At 41.1% G+C, this 25,787-nt stretch overlaps 1 protein-coding gene across 1 annotated transcript in view; it reads right to left on the reverse strand.

Annotated features, from left to right (window-relative positions):
• Positions 1-1,300: 1,300 nt before the first annotated feature.
• The window catches only part of ptchd4 (patched domain containing 4), a 71,760-nt gene continuing 47,273 nt past the window's right edge, over positions 1,301-25,787 (reverse strand). The window contains exon 3 of the mRNA XM_031300178.2: positions 1,301-4,990. Coding sequence (XP_031156038.2) covers positions 3,315-4,990 — 1,676 coding nt within the window. The 3' untranslated portion in view covers positions 1,301-3,314. The remainder of the gene's footprint in view (positions 4,991-25,787) is intronic.

Below are 25,787 nucleotides of genomic sequence, written 5' to 3' on the forward strand. Positions count from 1 at the left end.
AACAATGATTCTTTTACACATTTGCATCTTATTTGTTTACTGATATGAGTTTAGAAATGAAGTGGGTTTATTAGCCTTTTTAATAATTAGTGATTTGCCACTTGATACTGAATGACAATCTTCTTTCCTCACGCACTTCTTTGTCAAACACATATTTCTAACTGACATTTGGTCCAATATGAACATTCTAATCTACCCCAAGCTGCCTGTTTAGCTGTCCTCTGTGAGAGCCATTCACTTTCTCAGTGGCACCACAAAGAAGCAAGACAGCAGTGTCCCCTCAATGACAATCCCATAACAAGGTATTGACTGGTCTGCAATCAGCCACATCTGCTCTCTCATATGGGGCCTCTCTATCACATGCAACCAGCTAAGATCTGCCTGCAAGAGGTCAGCGTGAGATCGGTATCTGTCAGAGCTGCTGACCTTGACCGTGTTTGTTTTGGGACTGCAACAGAGATTCTTATCAGGTCCTGGCACACATAGATAATACTGTTTACTCTCTGGGGAGACAGCAGCCATTTTAGACTTCTAAGACTGAATTTTGAAGAAGGGTATTGTGGTATGTGGAGTATTTTTTTGATGGGATGTAATAGGGCAAAAATAGACTCATTTACTACATGGACAAAACCAGCTTCAGGCCTATAGGTGGCAGTAGTGGTCAGCACCTTCACTTTTGCAATCTTCCCAATAGAGAGCCACTTCTAGGCTAGACTAGGCACTCACATTCATAACTCAATAGAATCTCTCATTTAGGGTGTCTTTAATTGGCCTTTCCCTGATTGGCTTACCCTGGTATTCTTACCATAACCATTCTCACTCCTCATTAACCAATCTAACCAACGAAGGCAATGAGTACTAGCCAATCAGAGGCAGAGTAGGACAGGCCAAGCCTTCGCCATCTTAGGAAATTCAAATTTGCTTCATGGGCTTAACTGTCCAAAAAGTAAAATATTTGATTTGTTAACATTTAAATAACTGTCGTGGCCAGGATAGCTAAGTTGGTCTTCCTCCTATCTCTCCCCCCTTTCATAACTGTCCTATCCATTAAAGGCGAAAATGCGCAAATAATAATCTTTAAAAAACTTTCAAAACTATGACATGGTCATGGCCTTTCACACATTATACATAATCATAACTGTTTCTTCCTTATCTAGTATCTGTCATATCTAGTCTATCAAGCTGTTGAATTTAACCCTGGATGTTCATAGGCTTGGGGTAATGGTGTTCAATAAAGCAGCATTTTTTTTGGTTAAGTGGGGGCCTTGGAACATGCTGAAAAACACATCTTGACAAATGATCACCTCAAAAAGTTAGCATGTATTAGCAAGCAATTGCTTATTTACACATCCAGCAGATACAGAGCAACATTAGCAATCACTTGGCGTTGTGTTTCTGAAAGCCTGACCAATGTAAGTCCAATATACACTTCTTGAAGCTCTGTTTTGGTCTCCACCGACTCCTGAGGGATGTGGCTATTTAGCCTCTAAATGCTCCACTCTGTCCACCAACTTTGTCTGTCTGCTGTTTGTTGCTGGGAAGATAGCGAAGAGAGGGCATATCAAAGCTTTTCCCCAGGAAAAAGCTGCCTGCTGCTGGAAACGGTTGATGAGATTAGGGAGACTGAAACATACAGTTAGGTTGCTGGCCATAAAATAATGAGCTAAAAGATGCTAAAATGCTCTGCAGTTGGGTGATAATTCTCTGTGACCTGGTCAATATGATCGACACCTTTATCTACACTTTGTCTTTTGATCCATTGTCAACATAAAAATATTGATAAGTGCAGCTTTAAAGGCTGGTAAAAACACAAATATTAAATAAACAATGATTATGCATTTTTCTTTTAAAACGTACTAACCATGTCTAAACAAATGGAGTGAACAACATACAACAGGTTATCTTGTAGGGCTGGATTTATAGTCATTTGTTTTATTACAAATGGCAATAATTTTGAATGCTGTTTTCTTACTTCTGGAACAAAACGCGGACGTTCTAGTTTCACTTCGGCTCTTAAAACTATTCAGACACAGTGTACTTAATAAAAGGTGCCTCACTGCTTCATTTAAAGCCTGCTTCACAATCTGCTCAACAAACCTCAACAACATTAAATAGCAATCATTTAAATTAGCTTGAGTTATTCATGATTAATGGTTGATTTATATGAAAGTTCAAACTTACTGAGCCATTTGTTGTTGTTATAGAACTCTGTCAAAAAAACAAAAAATATGTACACTATTTGGCACCACTGCTAGCTTGAATCACATTCAGACCTTCCAATTACCAGTGCCATGCCAGTAAGCTTTTGTAAGTGGATCACAGAGACATTCATACTCTCACAGAAACTGTCCATTGTTATCAACCTGCTAGAAAATTAAATATTTCAAGCCTTTGAAACACTCTTCACTTTGGGTTTTACTGGTCTGGTGCAAAAGCAGTTACTTAAGTCATACTCAGGCTTACTGCATTTTCGAATACTGCTGCACAACAGTCACTTCATAGATGCAGCCCACTGCAGTTCCTTTTGCCATTGCCTACAACCTTATATGATCTCTGGAATAAAGCAGAAATATGAGTCTCCTGCTAATATAAACCTCAACAGTTCTATTCTCACAATGCAATGTGCAAGATAATTCTTCATAATGGACACAGTGTATGCCATCTGCCAAGTTCAGCTGTTCAGCTATTTTTAATGTCAAAGAAAAGCTTGCGTGTGCTTTCCACAGTTTCTCTCTTTCCACAGAATTTGGTATTGGTAAGTTGCTGCTATCTAGGTGTGAGTAAGATGTGTGCACAGTTGTCTCCTGCACAGTTTAATTTGTACACTTTTGTATGATCACACTAACTACTTTCACCAACTTGAATGTCCTTGGCTTAACAGACTGCTTTGATCCTCACACACCTCTTTTGAGATATGGGCTTAGGGAGATGAACATAAAATTGCTAATATTTAAATGGACTTACATAGTGTTTGTTTAGAATGTACTTACAGATTTGGCAAGCATAAGTTCTGGGAACTAACTTGTTTTCATAAACCAAATAGTTGGGAAAGAGTTTAAGAACCGTGAGCTTATTGCAGTTTGTGCAAATGAGATACACTGCCCAGACTGAAGGACTGAATGACTGACCAGTGGGGCTGCGCTCTACTCTGGCCGGCCTAGCTGCTATTGGTTGGGAATGACCAGTTCCCACTCCTCAGGGGACATTTCGGACTCCCCTGCACCTCAAGAGGCAACTCACCATTGGAGAATACCTCTAATCCACCAATAACTGACGGATAACCACTGATACTCATTGCTAAAATTACAAACTACTCAGACATTTGTCACATGATCAGGATTCTCCCTGACTTCAATGCACTCTATCTCCTCCCTTTCTCTTTCCCTCTCCCGCTCCCTTTCCCTCTCCCGCTCTTTGCGTTTGGCCCGTTTCTTTTTCTTGTGTCTCTTTTTGGATGGCGGGAAGAAGGTCAGGAAGACAGGCAGGATGACAAAGCAGTGCAGCACGGTGCAGCCCGCGGTGAGAAGGGAGCACTTGAACAGTGTATAGGTCAGATTGGAAGGCACAAACACCAGGGGCATGATCCCAATCACAAAGCAGGATGCATTCTGCAGGATGGCTGCCCCGTGCTCCTCCAGTGCCAACTTGATGCACTGCGTCCTAGTGTGCTCGGTGGCTAGCACAAAAGTGTACAGGTGTGGTGCACAGTGATCCATGGCAAAGTTGAGGGTATAAATAAGGCACAGGATTGAGATGCTGTCCATGCCAACGTTCCAGAGGGTCATCAAACCCAAGACGCCCAGCTCCACGGACGTTACCGTGAGGATGAGCCAGAAGTTCCCCAAGGGGTTGATGACCAGGAAGAAAGTGAGGATGAGGATTGTGAGTACGCTGAAGCCTGAGGTCAGGATGGGTGAGATGACGGAGGAGCTGTAGCGGTCCATGAACACAAACGTAGGATTGAAGGCAATGAACTTGATGCTGTTGATCAGCATCAACGGACGAAGCTTTTCCAGAAGCTCCACCACCTCTTCCCGCTTCTTCTCTGTCGTCCGTGCCACCAAGTACATCCGTGAGGCGATAATGTCGTACTCATCGGTCTCACGGTTCTTGGAGAATATGATGTCCTCAGTGAAGTGCTGGTATTCCGGGCTGCGCAGGAAAGAGCCCTTCAGGATGGTGATGAAGTCGCTCTTGGTTGAAGCACTCACATTCACCACCCGCAGGTAGTGGAAAAAGTTGTCCATCCAAGAGATCTTGTTGAAGCCATGACTTAGAGTCTTCAGGTGCTCCTGCACCGTGGAGTTCCAGTACTCGATGGGCTCGTAAATGTAAAACCCAATCACGGGACTGTAGTTACTAAAGTATTTCTGCTGGGTCAGTGCATACGAAACACTGGGAGAGTTACTAGCCAGCAGGTTCACGATGTTTGATCCATCACTGATTTGTAAACATCCCATGAATGAGAAAGAGGCGTAGATGAGATATAGAATGACCACAAAGGGTTTGACATAGGTGTTGGTAATCCATTCTGTGTAGTGCTCACGCAGGAAGTGCTGGATGAAGTGATTCTGGTAGGGGACGCTGTCGTGGTGCGTGGACAAGTCATGGCCGTCACTCATCATGGTTTTAAACCATGTGGGCTGGCGGTCCAGGTACTCCACTGAGGGGATTTTACAACAGAAAACACTGTGGTAGCGGTTCTGCTCCAGCTGTCCGGCAAAGACCAGGCACGAGCCGTAGAAAGAGAAAACGTAGAAGTAGTTGACCAGGATAGCAACGCACATGCTCTGACAGAAAATTTTCACTGACTCGATGTTGGTAAAAGGGCTAGCTCCCATGCCAAAGGTGATGATGTAGAGTGAGCTGGTCATGGTGTAGCACACCATCACATCAGCAAAAGCGTCCGCCACGCGCTCCTTGAAGGGGAGATTTTCCCTTGTTCTCCTCCAGCCTGCCAGCAGCTCGAAGACCCCTTTGGTTCCATGGCCTAGTAGAAAAGAGAGAGAACTCAGTAAGAATTATGTTTGCACTGATGTATTAGCACTGTGTACATCAAAAAAATTACTTGGGCTGGAAAATGGTTCTATTTGCATGATATAATCATTCCTAGGAAGTGAAATGGTCCATGGCGCAGAAGGATTTCAGGAGCAACATTTTTTGTACCACTGAGTAATATCAATTTTAGAATACTCTAGATTCCTAAAACTAAATGTATGTAGATGCAGATTGAACTGAACTGCCACACTATATTTGAATTACAAAAAAACATAATTTTATCAAGCAACATCAACAGAGGATACACAAAATATTATTGTGCAAACAAGCACTAAAGGGAAATCACACTGCTTTAAAACAAATATAATTTGGGGGCTCCGCTAGCTGGGTTGGTCTGGCTGGTGGTGGTTGATTCAGGCACATACCCACAATGTCCCCAGTTCGATTTCAGCTGGGGACCTTTGTTGCATGTCATACCCCTCTCTCTCTGCAAGTCTTCTGTTTGCCTCACTACTATCATCTATTCAATAGAGGCAACCCCCCCCCCCCCCCAAAAAAAATATCTCCTTTTACTGTATATGTCAACAGTTCCTTAAATTATCCTCTGCAAGAAGCACCACTTGATACATAAGCTAAGGCAAGCTTCAAAAGCTGACCATGAAAAGCAGGAAACCACAGTCTTTTCAGGATCATGACATAAAATTAAAAATAAACAAATACAAATTTGGTGTGATTCTTCTAATAGAGACATGGGCTTTTACTTTTCTCTTCATATCCGAGTCCTCTCTACCATGCATCCGTAAGCAGCTTCCAAATCTGTCTGCAGCAGGCCCATTCATGAGTCAAATCTGTAGGATTTTCACCAGTTGAAAATATAGACATGAAGACACAACGTTCAAAGGCATATGCTCAATAGTGCAAAATCTCCCACACAGAAACACCCGCCCACCCACACACACTATTCATTTGTTTGTAAAATGCCGGAGCAGCATTTCTGATGAGGGGAAAACTGCTGCAAGGGAATGTGCTATAAATTTCTGAACACTAGAATCAGTTTAATGGTCCTCTACCATGTAAATATTTCAGTACAAGTGAACACTGGATTTAGTCCATGCATATGTTTCTTGGCCAAAAACAGCTTTAACATATTCTTTTCAAATCTAGCGGGTGGACAAGGCAGTGAGAGGGATTGCTACCCTTGACAGCATTGTAAATGTCCCCTTGTCTGATACATAGACACGAAGTAAATTAACTATAAAGGATTAGGCATTTGTAATGAGTTGGCTAGATGGCTTTTCCTGCTTTTAGTTTTATTAAGCTGCACTGCGAGTCAATTAGTTAGTGTCAGTTGTTTTAGAGGGTGTGGAGAGAAAAAATGTATGCCCAGGGTTTTTCCAACATTACATCTGTCATGGGGTTGGAACCAAATGCAGATAGTAGAGGAGGCAGCATAATTAATTCAGTGGATTATTGACGAAACAAGTATAGATAGTCTTTCAGGCATCAAAAGTCCAAGTGAGGCAGTAGATCTGACAGGCAGGTAAGAGGCAGACAGGTAACAGATCGCAGCAAGAAACCACATTGCAACAATGATAAACCAACAAGGGGTCAAAAGAAGTGGACCAGTATATGTGGGGAGTGGCTGACGCGTAGGGATGGGTATCGAGAACTCGTACTAACCTGGTACCGGTTCTGGACTGGACAGTAGCGAAATATCGATAACCTCCTGGACAAACGAACATGCTACTGGTTTTTGTGTAGCCCATTGGGGCTAAGCATCTAAGAATGTTTTCTAAACTAAAATGTGTTAGGCTACACAACACAACAAGTAGCTAACTCCTTTGAGGAATAACTCAGAGCATATGTAAGTATAATGTAAGTGGTAGAGAGAGAGAGAGAAAGACAAAGAACGTGTGTGTGACGGTTAGTATGAAGTTAGCAGTTAGCTGTGAACATAGCAGTGCAGAGTGTGTGTGTGTGTGCAACCCGGTCTCACGGCAGTTCGTGTAAATGTCACGTTATTTTTAATCTATTGATACGTGCTCACGGTGACGTTTTTCTTGTTTTTTTCGTTGTGGCCACCACGAAATACCCTACGGGGAAAGGAAGCAACCAACCTACATTTCGTTACATACAGTATGTGCCGGCACACTGTGTCAATGACAATACAATTGAATTGAATTTGTAGCAATTGCTCCTTCCTCATTATATATACAGTAACAATTTAACTTATTTTTGCAAGTAAAAGTAAGATAGCAGTTGAATCTTTTCATGGCTTCATTTTTTGCACCAAATTATAGAGTAGTATCGATAAAATTATGAAGGAAAGGCTTTCGGACAATTTGAACACTGAATAGTATTGGTATTAATAAGCAGTATCGATATTGATAAAATCCTAACGATACCCATTCCTACTGACGAGGGAATGACATGCCGGTGAGCAGGTTGGCGGGGAAGGCCAGGCAGAGCTCATTAATGAAGTGGGAACAGGTGTGTGGATGGGTGTGGCAGTCAGGTGCTGTGGAAAGGAGGGATATGCTGCGTTCATGCCACCTGGGAATAACAGGGACTGTCCCCGTGATTACGTTGTTTTTCCGACTGCCAGCGTTCACATGGTCGGGATGCTTGTTCTTCTTCTTCTGTTATATTGGCGTTTGGCCTAACAACTTATTGCATGACTGCCACCAACTGTTGGCCGTAGCCTAGAGCATCAGGTGTGTGAAAACATGGAGTTTTCAAAGACTTGCTGCTGTTTTCTTATGCGAGCATACAAACAGCACATGTCCATGGAAAGGTGTTTGTTTGTGTTATCTGCAGGACAACGAATGGGAAAGGACACAGATAAGGTGTTTTTTATACATGGGCCTATTTATGAATAATTTGAAACATGTTATGTCTGTGTATGTTTCTTGGCAGAGGCATTTGTCCACAATAAACATTTTATTGTCATTGAAATATGTTCAGTGAACCAAAGTCGCCTACATCAAACGTCAGTTGTCAACAATGCATCACCAACTGGGAAACTCGGTTAGCAAAATCTAGCCCGAGTTTCCCACCTCTAATTCCCACAGGAAGTGACGTGAATGATGACGTTTTCACTCGGAAAAATGTTTTTCCGATGTCTATGAACACAGCAGTAGTCTGATGGAGGAAGAATGTCATAGCTGTGGTTTAGGGAATACTAAAATATATTGAATTTGCAATGATTACCAAATAGAGAATGGCAGTAAATCCATACAGTTAAGAAACTTGAACATACACATTTAATTGGTTTTATAAAAAAGCTTGTGGATTAATTTTCTGCAAAATTTTGGAAACTGAAGTGTTCCTTTTTCAATGGCTTAAATATCACATCTACAATAAAGATACACGGATGGTATATATCTCTAATATATATGTTGGACGTCTTAGACTAGTTAAATCAACACACACACACACACACACACACACACACACACACACACACACACACACACACACACACACACTGTAATTGTATGTTAGTAAAACAAATCCTTTTGTTTTCACTCTTACGTTAAATCACCTTTCCAGTGTCTTAGGCCTTTTAACTTCAAATGAGGTACACTTTTTTGTATTTTCTACCTTCAAGACAACCACAGGTTTACATTTGTTTCACTACAGTGTGAATTTCAACTTGCAGAAATGTCTTTGTCCATCATAGTGAGTATCATGTTTTTAATATAGGGGTGTATGGGTCTAAGGGTATGTTATTTTAAGAGTAGGGATACCTTTAACAATTATTTCCATTATCAATGAATCTACATTTGTGTGTCAACAAACATGCACACACACACACACACACACACACACACACACACACACACACACACACACACACACGCACACAAATTACCACAGCTATGACCATAAAACTCGTGACTGACTCGTGGGCATCTTCACTCCATTAACAAACAACAATGATGTAGCTAGTTATATTTTACAGACAGATTTTGCTCACAGATCATTTCAGTATAGCATGAAACTTCCAAAAATGCTAAATGTGCTTGATACAGGCAGTCCTTCCTGCTAGCCATTATGTCTACATCAACATCTAAAAGCATGTTATACTAATGTAAAATATGATTTGTAGTATATAGGATAAAACATTCAAAAACACTGGTCAGATCCTTCAAATAGACTGGATTTAAGAAGCACTGAGACTAGTGGTACTGTGTTTTGATCAAGTCTTCTTTCTAGTAAGAGCAGCACTCCTTTTATCCTGAGATTTCTTGGGAGATTTCACATCTGTCTTGGTTCTCTGTGAAACTACCTTTTGTCTTTGATAGCTCCATGCTCAAAAGTTAGAAGAATCCCAATTAGAAGGGATGATACTGAGAGAGAACTGAAAGAGTGCAAGGAAAGAATAAAAACACCAACACGCTCACTGGGCTGACAGGTATTCACACCCATGTAAGACCCACTAAGGTGGGCAACATGTTTAAACTCAGCAACGAGAACAGCAAGGATAGCACCCTGAATCTTTTCATGTTTAGTGAATCGAATATTTAGTGTTACCTTCTCATATATTTCCCTACATCTATCAGGATATTTGACATGATGGGCCCTATCTTGCACCCAGCGCAATTGACTTTGTACACCGACGCATGTATCATTCCTATTTTGCACCCGACGCACAGCGGACTTTTCCCTCCACAGATTCACGCCGGTAAATTAAGGAATGAACTTGCGCTTCCGGGGGCGGTGCTGGCACAAACGTTCCCTAGTGCTATTTTGCAGTTTCAGAAAACAATTCCGCCACAGACCAGGAAAAACCTAGTCTAAAGTCAGTGGCACGTTATTCAGATGCTATTTTAAGGGCGCATACTTGGCTGTAATGTAGAGTGTGCACACCGCGCATACACTTTGCTTCTCTCATCTCACGGACCCAGCAGTTCCCATTTTTGCAAACCATACATAAATACAAGGAAAAATATGACCTTGTTTTACACAACATTTCCATGAATCATGGATGTGTTGATGACATAAATGAGGAAATATTAGAGGACTTAAGGAGATGTGATGTTGAACTGCATGTACCGATGCCACTTAACCTAAACGCCCCAGCAGCAGCACGGGAGAGGAGAGACAGAAGAGCTGCATCGTCTATAGTGAGGTCATCTCGGTCTAATGTAAGACTACATTGCAAAAAATATCACCATGCATTCATAACCTCGTGATTCAGTGAGAGTGAGCCCAAAACATCGGAAAGTATGTTTTTGTGACATTTCTTTATTTACATTTTGTCAAAAAGAAAAATCAGTAGCAAACATCGTTCTCCTCGGCTGTGAACCGCTCCTGGCGTGTGCCCATGGATGTATTAGAGCGTGCGCCTAGCAAATCCGCCATTATAATAGCAATCCGGCATGGACCAAGCGCGCCTGCTTTTAAAGGGAATGTGAGATAACGCTCTGATTGGTTTATTGCACGTTACGCCCAAACCACACCTATGAGTAATGTAGCTACTTCAGACCAACCCATTTTAGATTTGCGTCAGGCGCAAGAGTCATTTATTTTTTATTATTATTTATAATAGCAACAGCGCCCAAGATCTGCCCATAAAGCTACTTGCGTTTGGCGTTTGATACTTGCGTTTCAGATCGTTAAAAAAGGGCACGATGACTTTATTCTATGAAAGGAGTATCAATATCAATTTTGGGGGAATCAATTGTTTATGAAACATGACAACTAGTTCAGTCAGGAGTAGTCTATATCCACGATGTTCCATTTCCGGGATTGCTCCGTTGGCGCCGGAAAATCCGCCGGATTTCACTCATTTAGGCCGGATATCCGTTGCCTTGGGCTTCCTTTGTGTTGGCATTTTAAATTCCGGTCGATTTATGAGGACTATGGTTAACCTTTTCTCAGATATCTGCAGAGTAAATCCAGACAGCTAGCTAGACTATCTGTCCAATCTATTCAATTCAATTCAATTTTATTTATAGTATCAAATCATAACAAGAGTTATCTCGAGACACTTTACAGATAGAGTAGGTCTAGACGGGGTCATCCCTATGTTCCCCGTTTTTCCCAAAAAGGGTCCTATGTTCCCCTGTAGCAATACATATCGGGGAGCATAGGACCCTTTTTCTGGAAAAGGATCCTATGTTCCCCACAATCTATCAATCTTTACGGTAGGGTTAGGGTTAGGGTTAGCCATGGAATTTGGCAGTAATGGTGGAAAAAGTAACAGACTGGTGAACATAGGACCCTTTTTTTGAAAAAGGGTCCTATGTTCTCCAGTCTCATACAAAGAGAGGAACATAGGACCCAGGGAACATAGGACCCGGGGAACATAGACATGCTCCCGTATAGACCACACTCGGACAGACCCAGGCTCTTGGTAGGTGGTGTCTGATGGTGCCGGTTGGGGATGTGATGAACAGTGGCAATAATAGTCACAATAAAGATAATAGAACAGTGACTACAAATGGTAGTCGTAGTAGTTCATGTCATAGCAGGGCACTGCAAGGCATTACAGGATGTAGCGTGGTACAGCAGAGCATAGCTGGACGTAGCAGGACGCAGCAGGGTTCAGCAGGACACTGCAGGGCGCCGTAGAGCGTAGCAGGGTGTAGCAGGGAGTACAGCAGGACCAAGGCGACAGCTGCAACCAAGATCTTGGTGCCATCTTAATCCAAGGAAATATGCTCGGCGAAAAATAACATAAGGACTGAGTTTTCTGTTGCCCGACTAACAACTTTTAAACGTACACCAAAACAAGTTCCTTCCGAGCCTATCTGTGCCTAATGTGAAGCATAGAAGTTGTCCTGAATGACCTTACGGTAAGCTTCATGAGATCAAATGTTGCCTTCTCGTGAATTGTTTATCCTTTGGCTGACAGCTCAATTCTTTTCTTGATAATGGAGACAGTTGGATTGTAGGGGCTGGTTGCATCAGCTGTTTGTATGTTCAAACCTAGCCTAGTTATAATGTAAGTGTTCACTAAGTGAAAATAAACACATCACCAGCGCCCAAAATTGGCCAGTGGTGAAAACTTTCCTTGAGTGGTATAAATAAAGGAAAAACAAAAAGGCCTGGTCAGTGTGGACGTTGCAGGGGCTTTAATCAATGAAAACGTGAAAGAAGCAGCAAGGAGTGGAGCACATGGCTGGAAGCATGACTGCCGCTCAATGTTAATCAGATTGGGAGGAAACTGACAATTCTCTCAATGTTTGAATGCTGATAGATGCAAAACTGAATGGCCACGAATGGTTGACGAAAGAAGACCACGGGTGAGGTAACACGGCAACAGAGACAAAGATAGAGATTGCATTCCCGATTATTGCACTGATAAAACTTAACAAGTGTCACCATCATGTCCTCTAAACAATATGGTACGTACACACACACACACACACACACACACAGCATGACCACCCTCTGAGAACTTTATAGCCACGACTATGAGTCTGCAGGGAAGCCCACGCTCTCATTTGCTGTTGCTCTGGCCATTTTCACCCACACACAGATGCTCTGGAACAAACACCCACATACAGACAGCAAATGAACTAGTTTGCCTCCTTTTCACCTCCCTTTTTCTATATATGAGACTGCAGGTGGTGTAACACACTTTCTGGCAGCTGCAGTGAAGGCACACAGCACTTGGTCCTCAATATCTGTGAACAGCTGAGTGCATGACTGGGGCAGGGACGTCGTTAGGCCTATTTTAGGGGGGCTGAAGCTACCCCAAAATGTTCCTAAGCCCCCCCCAAATAATAATAAGAAAAATAATAATTATATATATATATATATATATTTTTTTTTTTTTTTACAGTGCACTCTGTATCACTCACTACGTGGAATCAATCTTCCTTCACCATTCATCTGTTGGTGTCGTCGTGCACTGCAGTCTGTTTTATTTTTATTTCACGAACTGTCGGACTATGGTTAACCTTTTCTCAGATATCTGCAGAGTAAATCCAGACAGCTAGCTAGACTATCTGTCCAATCTATTCAATTCAATTCAATTTTATTTATAGTATCAAATCATAACAAGACTTATCTCGAGACACTTTACAGATAGAGTAGGTCTGGACCACACTCTATAATTTACAAAATAATAGTCACAATAAAGATAATAGAACAGTGACTACAAATGGTAGTCGTAGTAGTTCATGTCATAGCAGGGCACTGCAAGGCATTACAGGATGTAGCGTGGTACAGCAGAGCATAGCTGGACGTAGCAGGACGCAGCAGGGTTCAGCAGGACACTGCAGGGCACCGCAGAGCATAGCAGGGTGTAGTAGGGAGTGCAGCAGGACCAAGGCGACAGCTGCAACCAAGATCTTGGTGCCATCCTAATCCAAGGAAATATGCTGGGCGAAAAAAAACATGAGTTTTCTGTTGCACGACTAAAACAACTTTTAAACGTACACCAAAACAAGTTCCTTCCGAGCCTATCTTGGAGCGGAAGGAACACAGTGAGTGATACAGAGTGAAATTGTAAGTTGTTGTTAATGACTTTTACTTGCTTCACTTCAGCTACATTTACTTGAGGTAAAGATAAAGGAATATTTTAGTTGGCTATAGAAAACAATAGTCTAGCTAGTGTAAACGAGTGAAATAGAAGAAATAGCTCGCCTAGTAAGGTATCCGAAGCTCTCTATTCTTTACCATTAATATAGCCTGCTATCTCTATAGTTTTAAAACAATATCAGTCCCTAAATATCATAGTGTCACTGTTAATGCTATTGTACCAGTATATCCTTCAATTCATTGAACAAATGGATACTGGAAGATATTTTAGGAGAGAGAGGCACCAAGGCATAGCCTAAACTAAATTATTTCATGATATTTATTATATATGCTTGATTCTGACCAACTTAACTTTCTGCATTCCTTTGCTGTAATAAATTAAACAAGTATGTAGATGTTGCCTTAATGTAGACTAGGCTATATATGAGCATACATACATACCTACATACTAGAACTTTGATTCATCTCGCCATCAGGTTATTAAATTCAGACATACTTTAAATCCTTGTCAGCTAGTTCAGCGTATCATGCCTGACTGGAGTAGTGTGTTTTTCTTTAGGAGTGGGAAGGGCAGACAGCATGTTGCCTGTTTCGTCATTTGGGCTGCCTTGTTGAGTGCAGCGTCGCTGAGAACATTATATTTCACACAATTTAAGCTCTTTTTTTAAAAATGAAATAGGATTAGTCCAACGAATCGTTCGGTTTGTAATGCGCACCTAACCGAAAGCCTCGTACCGAACGGTTCAATACAAATACGTGTATCGTTACACCCCTAGTAATTAAATAGTCTTATTTTGACCTGCAACTTATTTAATAGAGAGAGGAATTAGGTATGGTATTACTTTACCACACATTTACACGGGCAGATAGATAGCTGTTAAGTCTTAGTCTAAAGAAGAACTCAGCAGGAGCACAGTCTGGCCTAAGTAAACCCCCCCTCATGCAGCTTTGATGTATCTAAAAGCTAACTTTAGAGTTTGTAAGTAAGATTTTGCAAGGGAAAGTTTTGCATAGCCTCAGGGCTAAGCTCCCCCCTGTCTTTCAATCCTAGTGACGTCCCTGGACTGGGGATTGTGTTTAGATAATAACATCCTGATATCAGCAACCTGCAAAAACATTCCAAATGAGCTTTTAAAGCTGCATGGTTTAGCTGTATCCCGAGTGTAGCTGCTGTTGAGGACAATGAGATCCTTTGTGGGGCTTTTTTCTGGAAATGTTGGGGTTTTGGTATCTGTGGGGACAGGGACGTTGGAATGTGTGGGGGGGGGCATTTGTAATGCAGCCAATCGTCAAGTTGCTGCCAACGGTGTTTTCTGGTGTTTCCCGAAGTAGCCTGTCTAATAAGGATGTTCCCTGTGTTTGCTATCAATGTAATTCTTAATGTGTTTTGTCATTAATTATTTTGCTAATATTTGTCAAACAATGAAGACGACTCTTCTCTCTCTACTCGGCAGGACACAGCCTCTCAGCTATGCACGCGCACAGACACACACATACACACATGTATATGTACGAATATAGCCTAGAGCATGTGGGGGTGGGACCGATACAGACAGACAGGCTCATTTCTATCATCATGCATGATTGTTTTGAAGCGGAGGCCAGTGGTCGTAAAATGTACACGCTTTAATCAAAACAATTTTATTAAAATCAAAAATGAATATGATAAAGTAGCCGGCTGGATTTAAATAAGCAGTTGGCTGTTTGGCCGATAACAAACGGCTATGCTCATATCAATCATGAAACCTTAACAAAATCCATTAATAAAAAGTGCATGTGCACATGAGGTGACAGACGTATCATTTATGACAATTACATCAGTAGGCTATTAAAAGCATATATTCTTTATGTTACAAGGAAATATGAAAGACAGAAATGAAAGTCAGACAAAATTAGCACCAAGTCTTTATAACAAACAAAGGGTAAAACACTATGGCCGACAATAATTTGTATTTGTACATTTAAAAATGTACATTATCAATGGCATGCAGGGTAACGTTATAGCTGCTAGCTTGTCAGGTAGCATAACAGTCTGTTAACATCAGGGAGATGCTCTGTTGCTACTGCACATTCAAGAACAGAAAAGATAAATGGAGGATGAAGAAAGAGAGACCAGAGATGCACCAAAATACCTTTTTCCCAAGAGAGGAGCTGTCTGCTGTTCAGAAGTTTTTGTTTAAAAAAAATCTGACATAATTTAACCATTTTTGCCGGTCATGCTTATTAACGCTAGCAACTTAATCTAACCTCAAAGAAGCGGTGGAGCGTCATTACGAACACAGTTACAATCCACCTATGCAAGGACATGGTCCTGCAACCGACAGTCGAGAAATAACTGTGTTATTGTGTGGAGTTACAAGTTAAATGAATAAAATCCCCAGAATTGACACATTCATTGCAACGCCAGTCTTGTAACACCAGACTAGACAGTATTATCTGTTCTTTATTGGATTTGGGAAAGTTTACCAGAAATAAGTGTACCAAACTCATCAGTTGGTCTTCATCCTCAACGCCCTCTCTGAAATGGAAACATATTGCCTGGAAATACTGACAATAAGGCATAAATGTATCCTATGTATTTAGGCATGCACGGCGGTATAAAGTGTGTATAAAATGTTGAAAATAATAATAAATATTTCTGTATACTAAAATATAATACTAGTTATCCTGCAATACAAGAACACTGTTCCTAGTTCATTCCCATGTCTTCTACATGGATTAGATAGATTGATTGATTTGTATTAATCCCAAAAATGGGAAATTACATTTATTAAGAAGCTGACGTTTTGCCTTGGACATGCAGCTTAAGCCTCAGTCTTTTTTGCATTATTACATAATCATGTCATGTATGTTACCATCAAATTGATATTTAAGACCCTTTTGCATGGTTTGAATTTCCATTTTGCAGTATTTTGGATCCAGAAGTGATCATATTTGAACAACGGGGCGGAGCTGGGGAGGATGACGCATCTAAGCCAGTGTTGTTTAAGGTTGCAAAGGCGCTGCGCTAAGCTAAACGCTAAAGAGGGACGAGTCACCGATTTTCATTTTTAGGCGACCAAAATATTCCAATTAACTAATGAAGTGAAAACACAGAGTGAGAAGGTCAAAGTTTGAGACGAAAACATGGACAACACCCAAAAACAAGTCCACGGCACAGTACACAGTGCCATGTAGGATTGGGTATCATTTGGGTTTTTTCTGATACCTAAAGCGATATTTTTAAAAATGGTGCCAGTGCCTAAACGGTGCCTGAACCGATACTTTTAAAAAAAAGTTAAAAAAAAAAAATAACAATAAAAAAAAGAAGACATTAAAGGCTTAGGCTACCAGTTTCAAGTAAACATCTGTGTTGTTTTTCTGACAACGGCAGCTGCAGACTGTTACGTCCAGGTGTTGGAATCCTCTACAGTGAACATTACATCATTTAACGTTAGCTGTCAGCATTTTAACCGTGTTTAATCCAGCTACGAGCTAACGGTTGGCTAACGTTACCTGCTGTCAAGTGTAGTGTTAACTAGCGTCACATGCAGCGATACTTCTGTTGCCTGTAACGTCCATTTCGGAGCATCAGAGAGAAGCGCAGGCATTTCAGTGGCACCAAAATGAGGCACCGAAATCCGCGTTACTATTCGGTCCGGTAGATAGCATAGGCACCGGTGCCATATTAGCATCGATTTTCGGTACCCAACCCTAGTGCCATGGATAAGCATTGTTAAGCCTCTACCATTATTGACAAGTTGACGTGTAGCCATGCCCCTAAACCAGCCCCTGCTTTTTCATCTGTTTTAAAATAAATAGGACCATCATTTACAAAATGAACATCATACTGTATTGAAGAAAACTTAGAACTAGCGATTGAGATCATAAAATCGTTAGGAAAATGTTTAATGAGGTAATAAATCAAGTGAGAAGTAGGGTAATTTTCCCATAGACTTCTGTACAAACTGACTTCTTTTTGTAACCAGTGGAGTTGCCCTCTGCTGGAAGTTAGATAGAATGCAAGTTTAACCCTTGTGTTGACTTCGGGTCATATGATCCCGTTTTAAATTTTTGTTTTATATCAGAAAATATGGGACGTAGAAATAAGCGCTGAAAATGTGTAGAAGAAAAATTTTAAAATTTTAAATGTTGGAAAAAGCAAAAACAAACAAGGCTTTTTTCAAGTTTGAAGGGAAGACAACACAAGCGTTAAGGCACTTCTGCATTGGCTTCACATTTTAGACCTGGAAGGTGCTGCTTGGTCTATGATCAAGGGCACATTAAAAAAAATACTAAGTTTTGAGTAGTAAATCTTGTTATCATTGTAAACTGCATATTTGCAGTGCTCAACTGAAAAGCTTGACAGACTTAGCTACAATAAGTAACAGGTGTCGGGTTTAATGTGGGTCAATTGTAATTCCCAATGAAGCCTGGTGTTATGGATTTGTCCTCCATTATCTTTTCCATCACTGATGTTAAGTGCTGAATGTCCAGCTGAATAAAATCAAAATCCTTATACTGTAGTTCCCCCATGGTCTAATGTCTAGTCTTAGTGCTCTATCTAAATGAGAATCATGTAATCCGTGTTATTTTTTTACTCTGAGCCGTAATGTGATGCACATGTCACTAAAGTACTGTATTCTTGTTTTAATCGAGGCATATTGGGTCATGATCCTCTCATTTGCAGACCCAGAGAAGGTCATGCATGCTTTTACCGCCTCCAGGCCTGACCATTGTTAGGCACTGTATGAGAGTCTCAGCAGGTACTCATGACTCAGTATTTTTTTAAATCGTGGCTATGACCCCGATAGTATGGGCATTTAATTCTAGTAATTCTCTGACCATTATTACTGATTTAGCTGGTGATAGCCTTTGCTAATTTTTACCTGGAACATTGGTGAACCTTTGCACCAAGACGGCAGCTGCAAAGCACAACTTCACACCCCCTGCAACCTTTTAATGAATCACCTATTCCCCTTCCCTCTAATCGGGGACAGCCTGTGCTGTCTGCCAGCCACTACAGCAGTGTATCAGGAAGCAGAGATTGATAAAGAGAGAAAGAAAGATGGGAAGCTGTAGCTCAGAATGAAAGGATGAAGAGGCAAGAGGCGTTGTATCTCAAGCCTCACCCAGATGCAGGTACATCCCTGAATGGATTGTAAGAGGGCAGTTTGTCACCGGCTGTCCGGCAGACTATTTTTCTGCCGAGAAGAGAGGCGGGGGGAGAAAAGAAAGCATTACAGTCCCACAGCCTGACCATGTTGCTCCTATAATGAAGGCCCGGCCTGTCTTCACCCTCCCCTCCTCTCCTGGCCCACACCAAAAAGCCACCAAATCATGGAACTACATTACTGCTCTAAAATCTCTTTGGCAGGCAGACCCGCTTCAATGTGGCAACAGAGCGTGTCAGTTGCTCCCGCCCACCGTGACTCATCCAATCAGGATGCCGGCTTGTCACACAGGTGAAGATGACAGAGGAGCCAATATCACAAGAAGGAGGTCCCGCCACAGAAGAGTGATCCAAACTCAATAAAAACAGATGATGAGAGTGAAAGTGAGAATGAACACAGGGGAGGGCAAAAAGCAATCTTCCCATCCAAATCAATATTTTGGTGATAACACTCCTTATAAACTCCAGTCTTTTTTGTAATCAAGAAGGACATTTCTCTAATTTAACTCTTAATTAATGTTAAATGCAGTGCTACCTACATTTAATGGCTTGGCTAAATGCAGTTCATACTCTATTTTAGCTGGAGGTGAGTTTGACCCTGTTGCAGTAGGTTACATACAGAAGGAATAACTGATGAAAGTCATTAGTCACCAGAATGCAGGGTGGGATTCACATACAGCTTCGAGGCAAATCATCAGACTGCAATTAACGAAAACTAACACGTTCAGAGACTCCTTCCTCTTTGGCTTCAAATCACACTTAAAGGCCCCGAAAAACTATTTTCTCATTTAGCTTGTTCCTATGAGTTAAATGCAGTTATAGTCATTTCAAAAGAGAGATATCTCTCTTCACTTCACTTCCCTCACAGCTCTTCACAGCGTAGCTGCTTATTCTGGCTCTCTGATTGGTTATACGGTATGTCAGTCTACATATAATACCCAATATCTTTACAGGCGGGAATGGAGGGAGAGACTACAGTGATGTGAAGGGGTGCCACCATTTAGATTTTAAATCGAAAATCGATCAAACTACTTGCGCATATCCAAAAAGAAAATAAACAGATTCAGCGTAGCTTACCGACTCGTAACATGCAGCAATAGACACAGGGTTACGTTAGCTTACGGTAGCCTGCAGCTGCTATTTTCCAGACACTATGGCCACTGCCGGAGTTGGAGAAAACAAAGAAACAGAGAAACAGAACTGGAAAGTCCTCCTGCTTCCCTGAAGTCACCGGTGTGGCAACATTTTGGCTTCCACGCAAGTAAGTTATGGAAACAAACAATGAAAGTAAAGCATGTGGGCTCCAACGGGACTTCATGGTGCGTCCATGTGCACCTCATTAAACTAATGGTGCATTCAATTGCACTTCGTAATTTTGACAAACTCAAATTGTTGTTGTAGTGTTGTTTGTAAGTACCCTTCTGCCATCTAGTGGCTCTTAACGTGGCATTGCCATCACAAATCACTGATTTGAAAGTCAAATCGAATTGTGGATTTGGAGAATCATGACACCCCTAGTGACACGGCTTTACTAAGAATCCCACTGCTTTTTTTAAGCAAGTCAACAGTATTTGTATAATTGCTCTCACTGGCAGAGGGGCGAGACACAAGTTTAGATGCACTTGATATTAGCTGGCTTTATCTTAGACCATAATGAAATTACCATCAAACATGTCAATAATCCAATATCTGCATCATGATCAATATGTGGGTTTAAATGAATGGTTATTAAATAAGAGTCACTTTACTGCAGATAGAATAATGCAAACCATAGAAAATCAATTTTGCACACAAAAAAAAATATTTCGACACTGCTCTGCTTTTAATATCTGCAAGCTTTTCTGTGTCGCAAAGATTATCCTCATGTATCTATATTAGGGGTGGAACGGTACATGTATTCGTAGTGAACCGAAACGGTACGGGCGTCTCAGTTCGGTACATGAATTTACACGGAGAATACACGGTATAAAAATAAATAAAACTTGCGTGCAAATGAATTAATGTAATGTGGAACTACTGTTCAGGGCTGGACTGGGACAAAAAATCGGCCCTGGCATTTTTGGCCCAGGCGGCCCACACCCACCATGATTGGTCAGACACATTCCCTGCAGACAGTTAAAATATGCGTGCGTTCTATGATATGAGTTGCCTAGTGTTCTGCGTTCATGTGATAGTTTTGGATCCTTCAAGAGGGGTCTCAAGACTTATCTGTTGATCTTACACTTAAATAATTAATTAATTCTTATGATTTGTATATTTATGGTATTTGTTTATTGTTTTATTATTATTACTATTTTGCTTAATATTGGCTTAGCAACTTTTAAAAACTGTTTACTGTTAATTTTAACAGTTGTAAGATTCATATTTTGTCGCTTTGGACAAGTGTCTGCTGAATACAATAACCATAACCATAACTGTTTCCAAAATCTACAATAAAGCTGAGAGTAGTATATGCTCTGGAAAAGAGCACCAATACAAGAGAAGCCAATTAAGCAATTCAAGGAACACTGATGCTTGTATCAACACTGATTTTATAGATCACACAGACTTTTCAGCTACCCAACAGGCCAACCGTAAGCATTTTCAATGTAAGCTTAAGCAGTTAGGTTACCTGACAGCCACTAACTTTAATGTTAGAGCCAAACTGCTTGTTGTCGTTATGACGTGAGGCGCACATAACGCACGCACACACACACACACACACACACACACACACACACACACACACACACACACACACACACACAGCCTCCCTCCCTTCCTGAGAGTCCCTGTTAATGTGCCTACTCCTTACCACGTCGTCAACTACTCTCTCTTCCATCTTTTCCTCACTCGCTCCCATGGCCCTGTCATGGTCACTCTCCTCCTTATCGGCTTCTTCCCTGTCATGATATTGTTTCTGCTTCTCTGTATAGCCAGCCACCTCTCCTCCTTCCTCTACTTCAGGTAATGCTGATGTTGAAGAAGCTACTACAGCCCCAAACATGTCAGAAATTTTGGCACATTTTGAGGCATCCGCCTGTAGATTCTTAATCTTTTTCTCCCGTAATTTCTCTGCACCTCCCTTGCGCTTTGGTGGTCGTTTGTCCATTTTAAAGTGGATGCTAAACTTCCAGCATAAGCATAACTATTACAGCTCGTGTCTCAGGGCCGGGAGTGGGGAAGGGGGTTCCTGGATTTGATTGGGTCAGGCCAGTGCCAATAAAGACAATTAACCAATGGGACGCTGTCAGTTCTTTATGGGCCGGCGCGGCCAACAAAAAGAAAGAAAAAAAAATACCTATAAATTATATCGGCGATTCGGCCCCAAAGTGCGTCAGCCCACAGGGAAAATGCCCGGTATGCCAGATGGCCAGTCCAGCCCTGCTACTGTTACATACGCGTTTCTTAGAGACACCTAATCTGTAGCCCCGCCTTAGCTCTGAAGCTCCCGAGCTCCGCCTACATGTCGAGTCGGTCCAGTGAGTCCACACGAAGCAAACTAGTCCCTTCCATATACAACCAAACACGGATGTACTGTAGCTGTATCCCTTCCTGCCTCGACCACAAATGGCTTCCAGGTCCATTTGCTTCGCTGTTTGCTCTGCTGCTAGCTCCGCTGTTAGCGTGTGAAGCTAACGCCACAATTCGCCAACTGCTCTGTGTAACCGAAGCTGCTCTTTTAACACCCCTGCTCTGTGCATTCACATATGAGAGCAGCGCTTGTCTCCCATATCACACTTCTAGCTGATTGTCTTATTTTTTAGTTAGTTTCCAAGTTCCAGATGGAGTCTGGAGATGATGTGGGGTAGCCTACTTATTGTTTACTGTTTACATCTTACTTTATACGCTTCAGGCTGTTGCAGCTAGCTCAGAGGAGAGACTGGATGACACTAGGTGGTATAGCCTGAGACATGCACAATAAAAAAAATTGCCTTCTGCATTTTTGTTATGCTTTTCCATCCATTGTACCGAACCGAACCATGATGTCTGAACTGAGGTATGAACCGAACCGTGACTTCAGTGTACCGTTCCACCCCTAATCTATATGATATGGGACACACTCACACACATACACTTTCACGCCCCAATTCAGCAGCAAACTATCCTGGATTTTGAGTAGGAGTCTGGCTGGGTTTGCCCCCAGGTGTGAAACAGTAAATTTGGTCATTTGCATTTTAAAGTTCTCTCCTTCTGGAAGAAAAGTTTGTTGCTACAGCTTTTCTGTAGCAAAACATGTACATCCATGTGTCTCTCTCCAGCAGCAGTTGTTGTTGTAAAATTGCACTCGATGTAACCACGGATAGTCATCAATAATATGGGAAAGCGTTTATTTAAGTAGGCTAGCTTCTCTGTCTGTTTAATATGTCTTGAGACTAGTCTTACGTACTATTTTTTTTTTTATCTTTAGGTGAACCTAAAGATGTTATTTGCAAGTGTGCAAATAACAGCCTGTTTGTATCCAACTGCTGATGTCACTTCCATAGGTGGACATTTTCAATCTCCCAGACAATAAAAGCTGTGTCATAAAAGTTTCAGGTTTGCAGCTTGATGGTCTGTCTATACAGAATCAGATTTATGTGTTTTCCCTTGAGTCTGGCAGAAAGGTCTCTTACGTCAGATCCTGAGAGTTGATTAATTCACTGGAGATGCTGATCTTTAATAATACATTGCAGTAAGTGTCTGCTTTATAGCTTTTTGTTGGAGTTTTCCTGAGCCATTTAGGCTTTTGACTGAATCTGGAAAAAAGAAAAGAGGAAAAGGGCTTTGGGATGCTTAAATGAAAGAATAATGTATTGGATGCCTTTGTTCTTTAAAGTCTCACTCTTTCAGATGACAACAGAGAGTGCAGGGAGCACTTATAGTTGATCTGCGTTCCATTTACCTCAGGAGATAGAAGCCGGAGCTGGGAAAGACGTCACCCACCCGAGATGACCACGTTCCAGTACAACAAGTCGGAATTAACCATTTGTTCACAGTTGGGTTAGCTCTAGCCAGGTTAGCCATTGTTAGCAATACCAGTTGTTAACACGGCATTAGGCATGTATTTTGTGTATACAAACACTTTCGCAACGTCCCTAGATAGACGTTGTACAGTACTGTGTGTACAACTGGTTTAATGAGACACAAGTCAGAAGTGCTAATAAACAGTATATTATTACAGCTTTCACTACTGTTGATGCACGGAGCAGTAGGGCTGGGTACCAAATCCAATAATTTTTAGGCACCGACCGAATTGCCTCTATAGTATTGCGTATCGAAAAATGCCTTGTGAAAAAGCTTTGTGCCGTGATGTGCAGTGTTTTAATTTCTTTCTTTGGTTGATGAAGTTCTCTGACTTTCCAAGTTGGAAATCCAACTTTATTGAGTGTTCCAATTGAAATTTCTGACTGGGAACTTGTAAATTACGACTTCACAATTACACCCAGCCATCCAACCAATCGAATGCCTTTGTGTGTTTCAAATTTTTTTCCCAAATGATTCATATTTCACATAACTGTCATGTAAAATCCACATCTATCAATGAGTCTGAAATAACATGACAAAAACATTGCTGTGACTCTCTCTCACCTTTGACGTGAAATGAGTTCACACGTAATTAGTGACATGCAGTGCACAAAAATACCACAACAGACCAAAATATACAGTCACAGGAAGTATGATGCACAGTGAACATAGGTAGACCTTTTTGTTGATCTTTTTGATCTTCTGTTGATCCAATAAATATGCAAGAGCTCACCACCCTTTGATGCTATATTTAGCGCTGTTAAAAGCAGTCCTTCCTGCTGAATCTATAAAAAATGCATGCGCCCCCAACACACCTGCTCATTTACTGTTATCTGTAAAAGTGGCTCTCATCCCAGTCAATAATCACACATTCGCACGAATGGGAAATCAGTTTGCCAGATTGGGACATGTTCTGCCAAATTGGGCTATTTTTTATTTGATTGGGTGGGTGAAAATGGATTGGGTGGCTTGTGATAATTTTACCATTTGGGCAGTTTGCCAAATGAAGCTACATTCTAATGAACTGGTGCCTCCTCTCTTCCAACTAGTGTGATTGACAGTGTACTAGTAACGTCAACATTCAATGCTTCATAACTGATGGCCAGCAATACCAAATGACATTTCAGTTCATTACAACTAGGTAAAAACTTGTATTCCTTTTCAAATTATTATTCGGTCATAGCTCTCCTCAATGCCTTGTGCTGTTACATGCAAGTAAAGACTTAAGTGAAGACTTTTTACATTAATGTAATGTGAACCAAAAAACTTGGTGGAGGTAATATGTCATATGAACAAAAAACAATATCCTAAATGGAATTGAAGATTGGGCTTTACTTAAAAGCACTTTAGTTTGTTCGTTGTAAAGTGCTTTGTGTAGGGAGACTTGAATCAGCTTATCAGATGCCATTTTCTATGACGTTTTGCATGTACCGTGGCTCTGAGTGATCACAGGCTTTTGACTTTTGAAAATCCAAAATTTTGTAACTTGTACGAGTGCATCGAACAAAGAGGAGAAAACATAATGTGCATATATTTATGTTCTCTGTTGGTCACGCAAGCAACAAAGTTATTAGAGCAGCATTAGAAGGGACTACAACATTACAATAGTTTTCATAAATCAATGACATACAGGTAGAAACAAGACAGAAAATAGGAGTTTTGCAACATTATATTACAGGTGGATAGTTTGCGGTTGGTCGCTATGTTTCACTTTTATTGAGAAACTGCCTAGAAAATATGTAAATGGAGGACACAAGCGCAAAACAGTTTCAATACCTTTTTACCTTCTCATTGATCAGAAAAATCCCTGCACTCACATGTTGACGCACATATGTTACCATGCTTACTTTGCATAAACATAGAGCAGATCGCTTTTTTGACAGGTCCCATAATCAGCAGATTGATTTAATAGTAGTTTAGCTTTTAAAATTCCTACTCTCATAAAAGACTTTAAAATACACAAGATTTTAATCCAGGAAATGCGTGTTTGTGTCCCGGGTTTTAGTGCCTAAACTTCATTCTCTTTGCTGCAGGAAACTCAATTATTGTTGGCAAAACATAAACGTTCAGCAAAATGTGCTTTACCGCCTTAAAGTCACCTTTTGTCGGCTAAACTCAACTAGCAACAGCCTCTGAAACGACAGACAGTTCACCA

The sequence above is a fragment of the Sander lucioperca genome, chromosome 19 (genome assembly GCF_008315115.2).
Source record: "Sander lucioperca isolate FBNREF2018 chromosome 19, SLUC_FBN_1.2, whole genome shotgun sequence".
In the NCBI taxonomy this organism is placed as follows: domain Eukaryota; kingdom Metazoa; phylum Chordata; class Actinopteri; order Perciformes; family Percidae; genus Sander; species Sander lucioperca.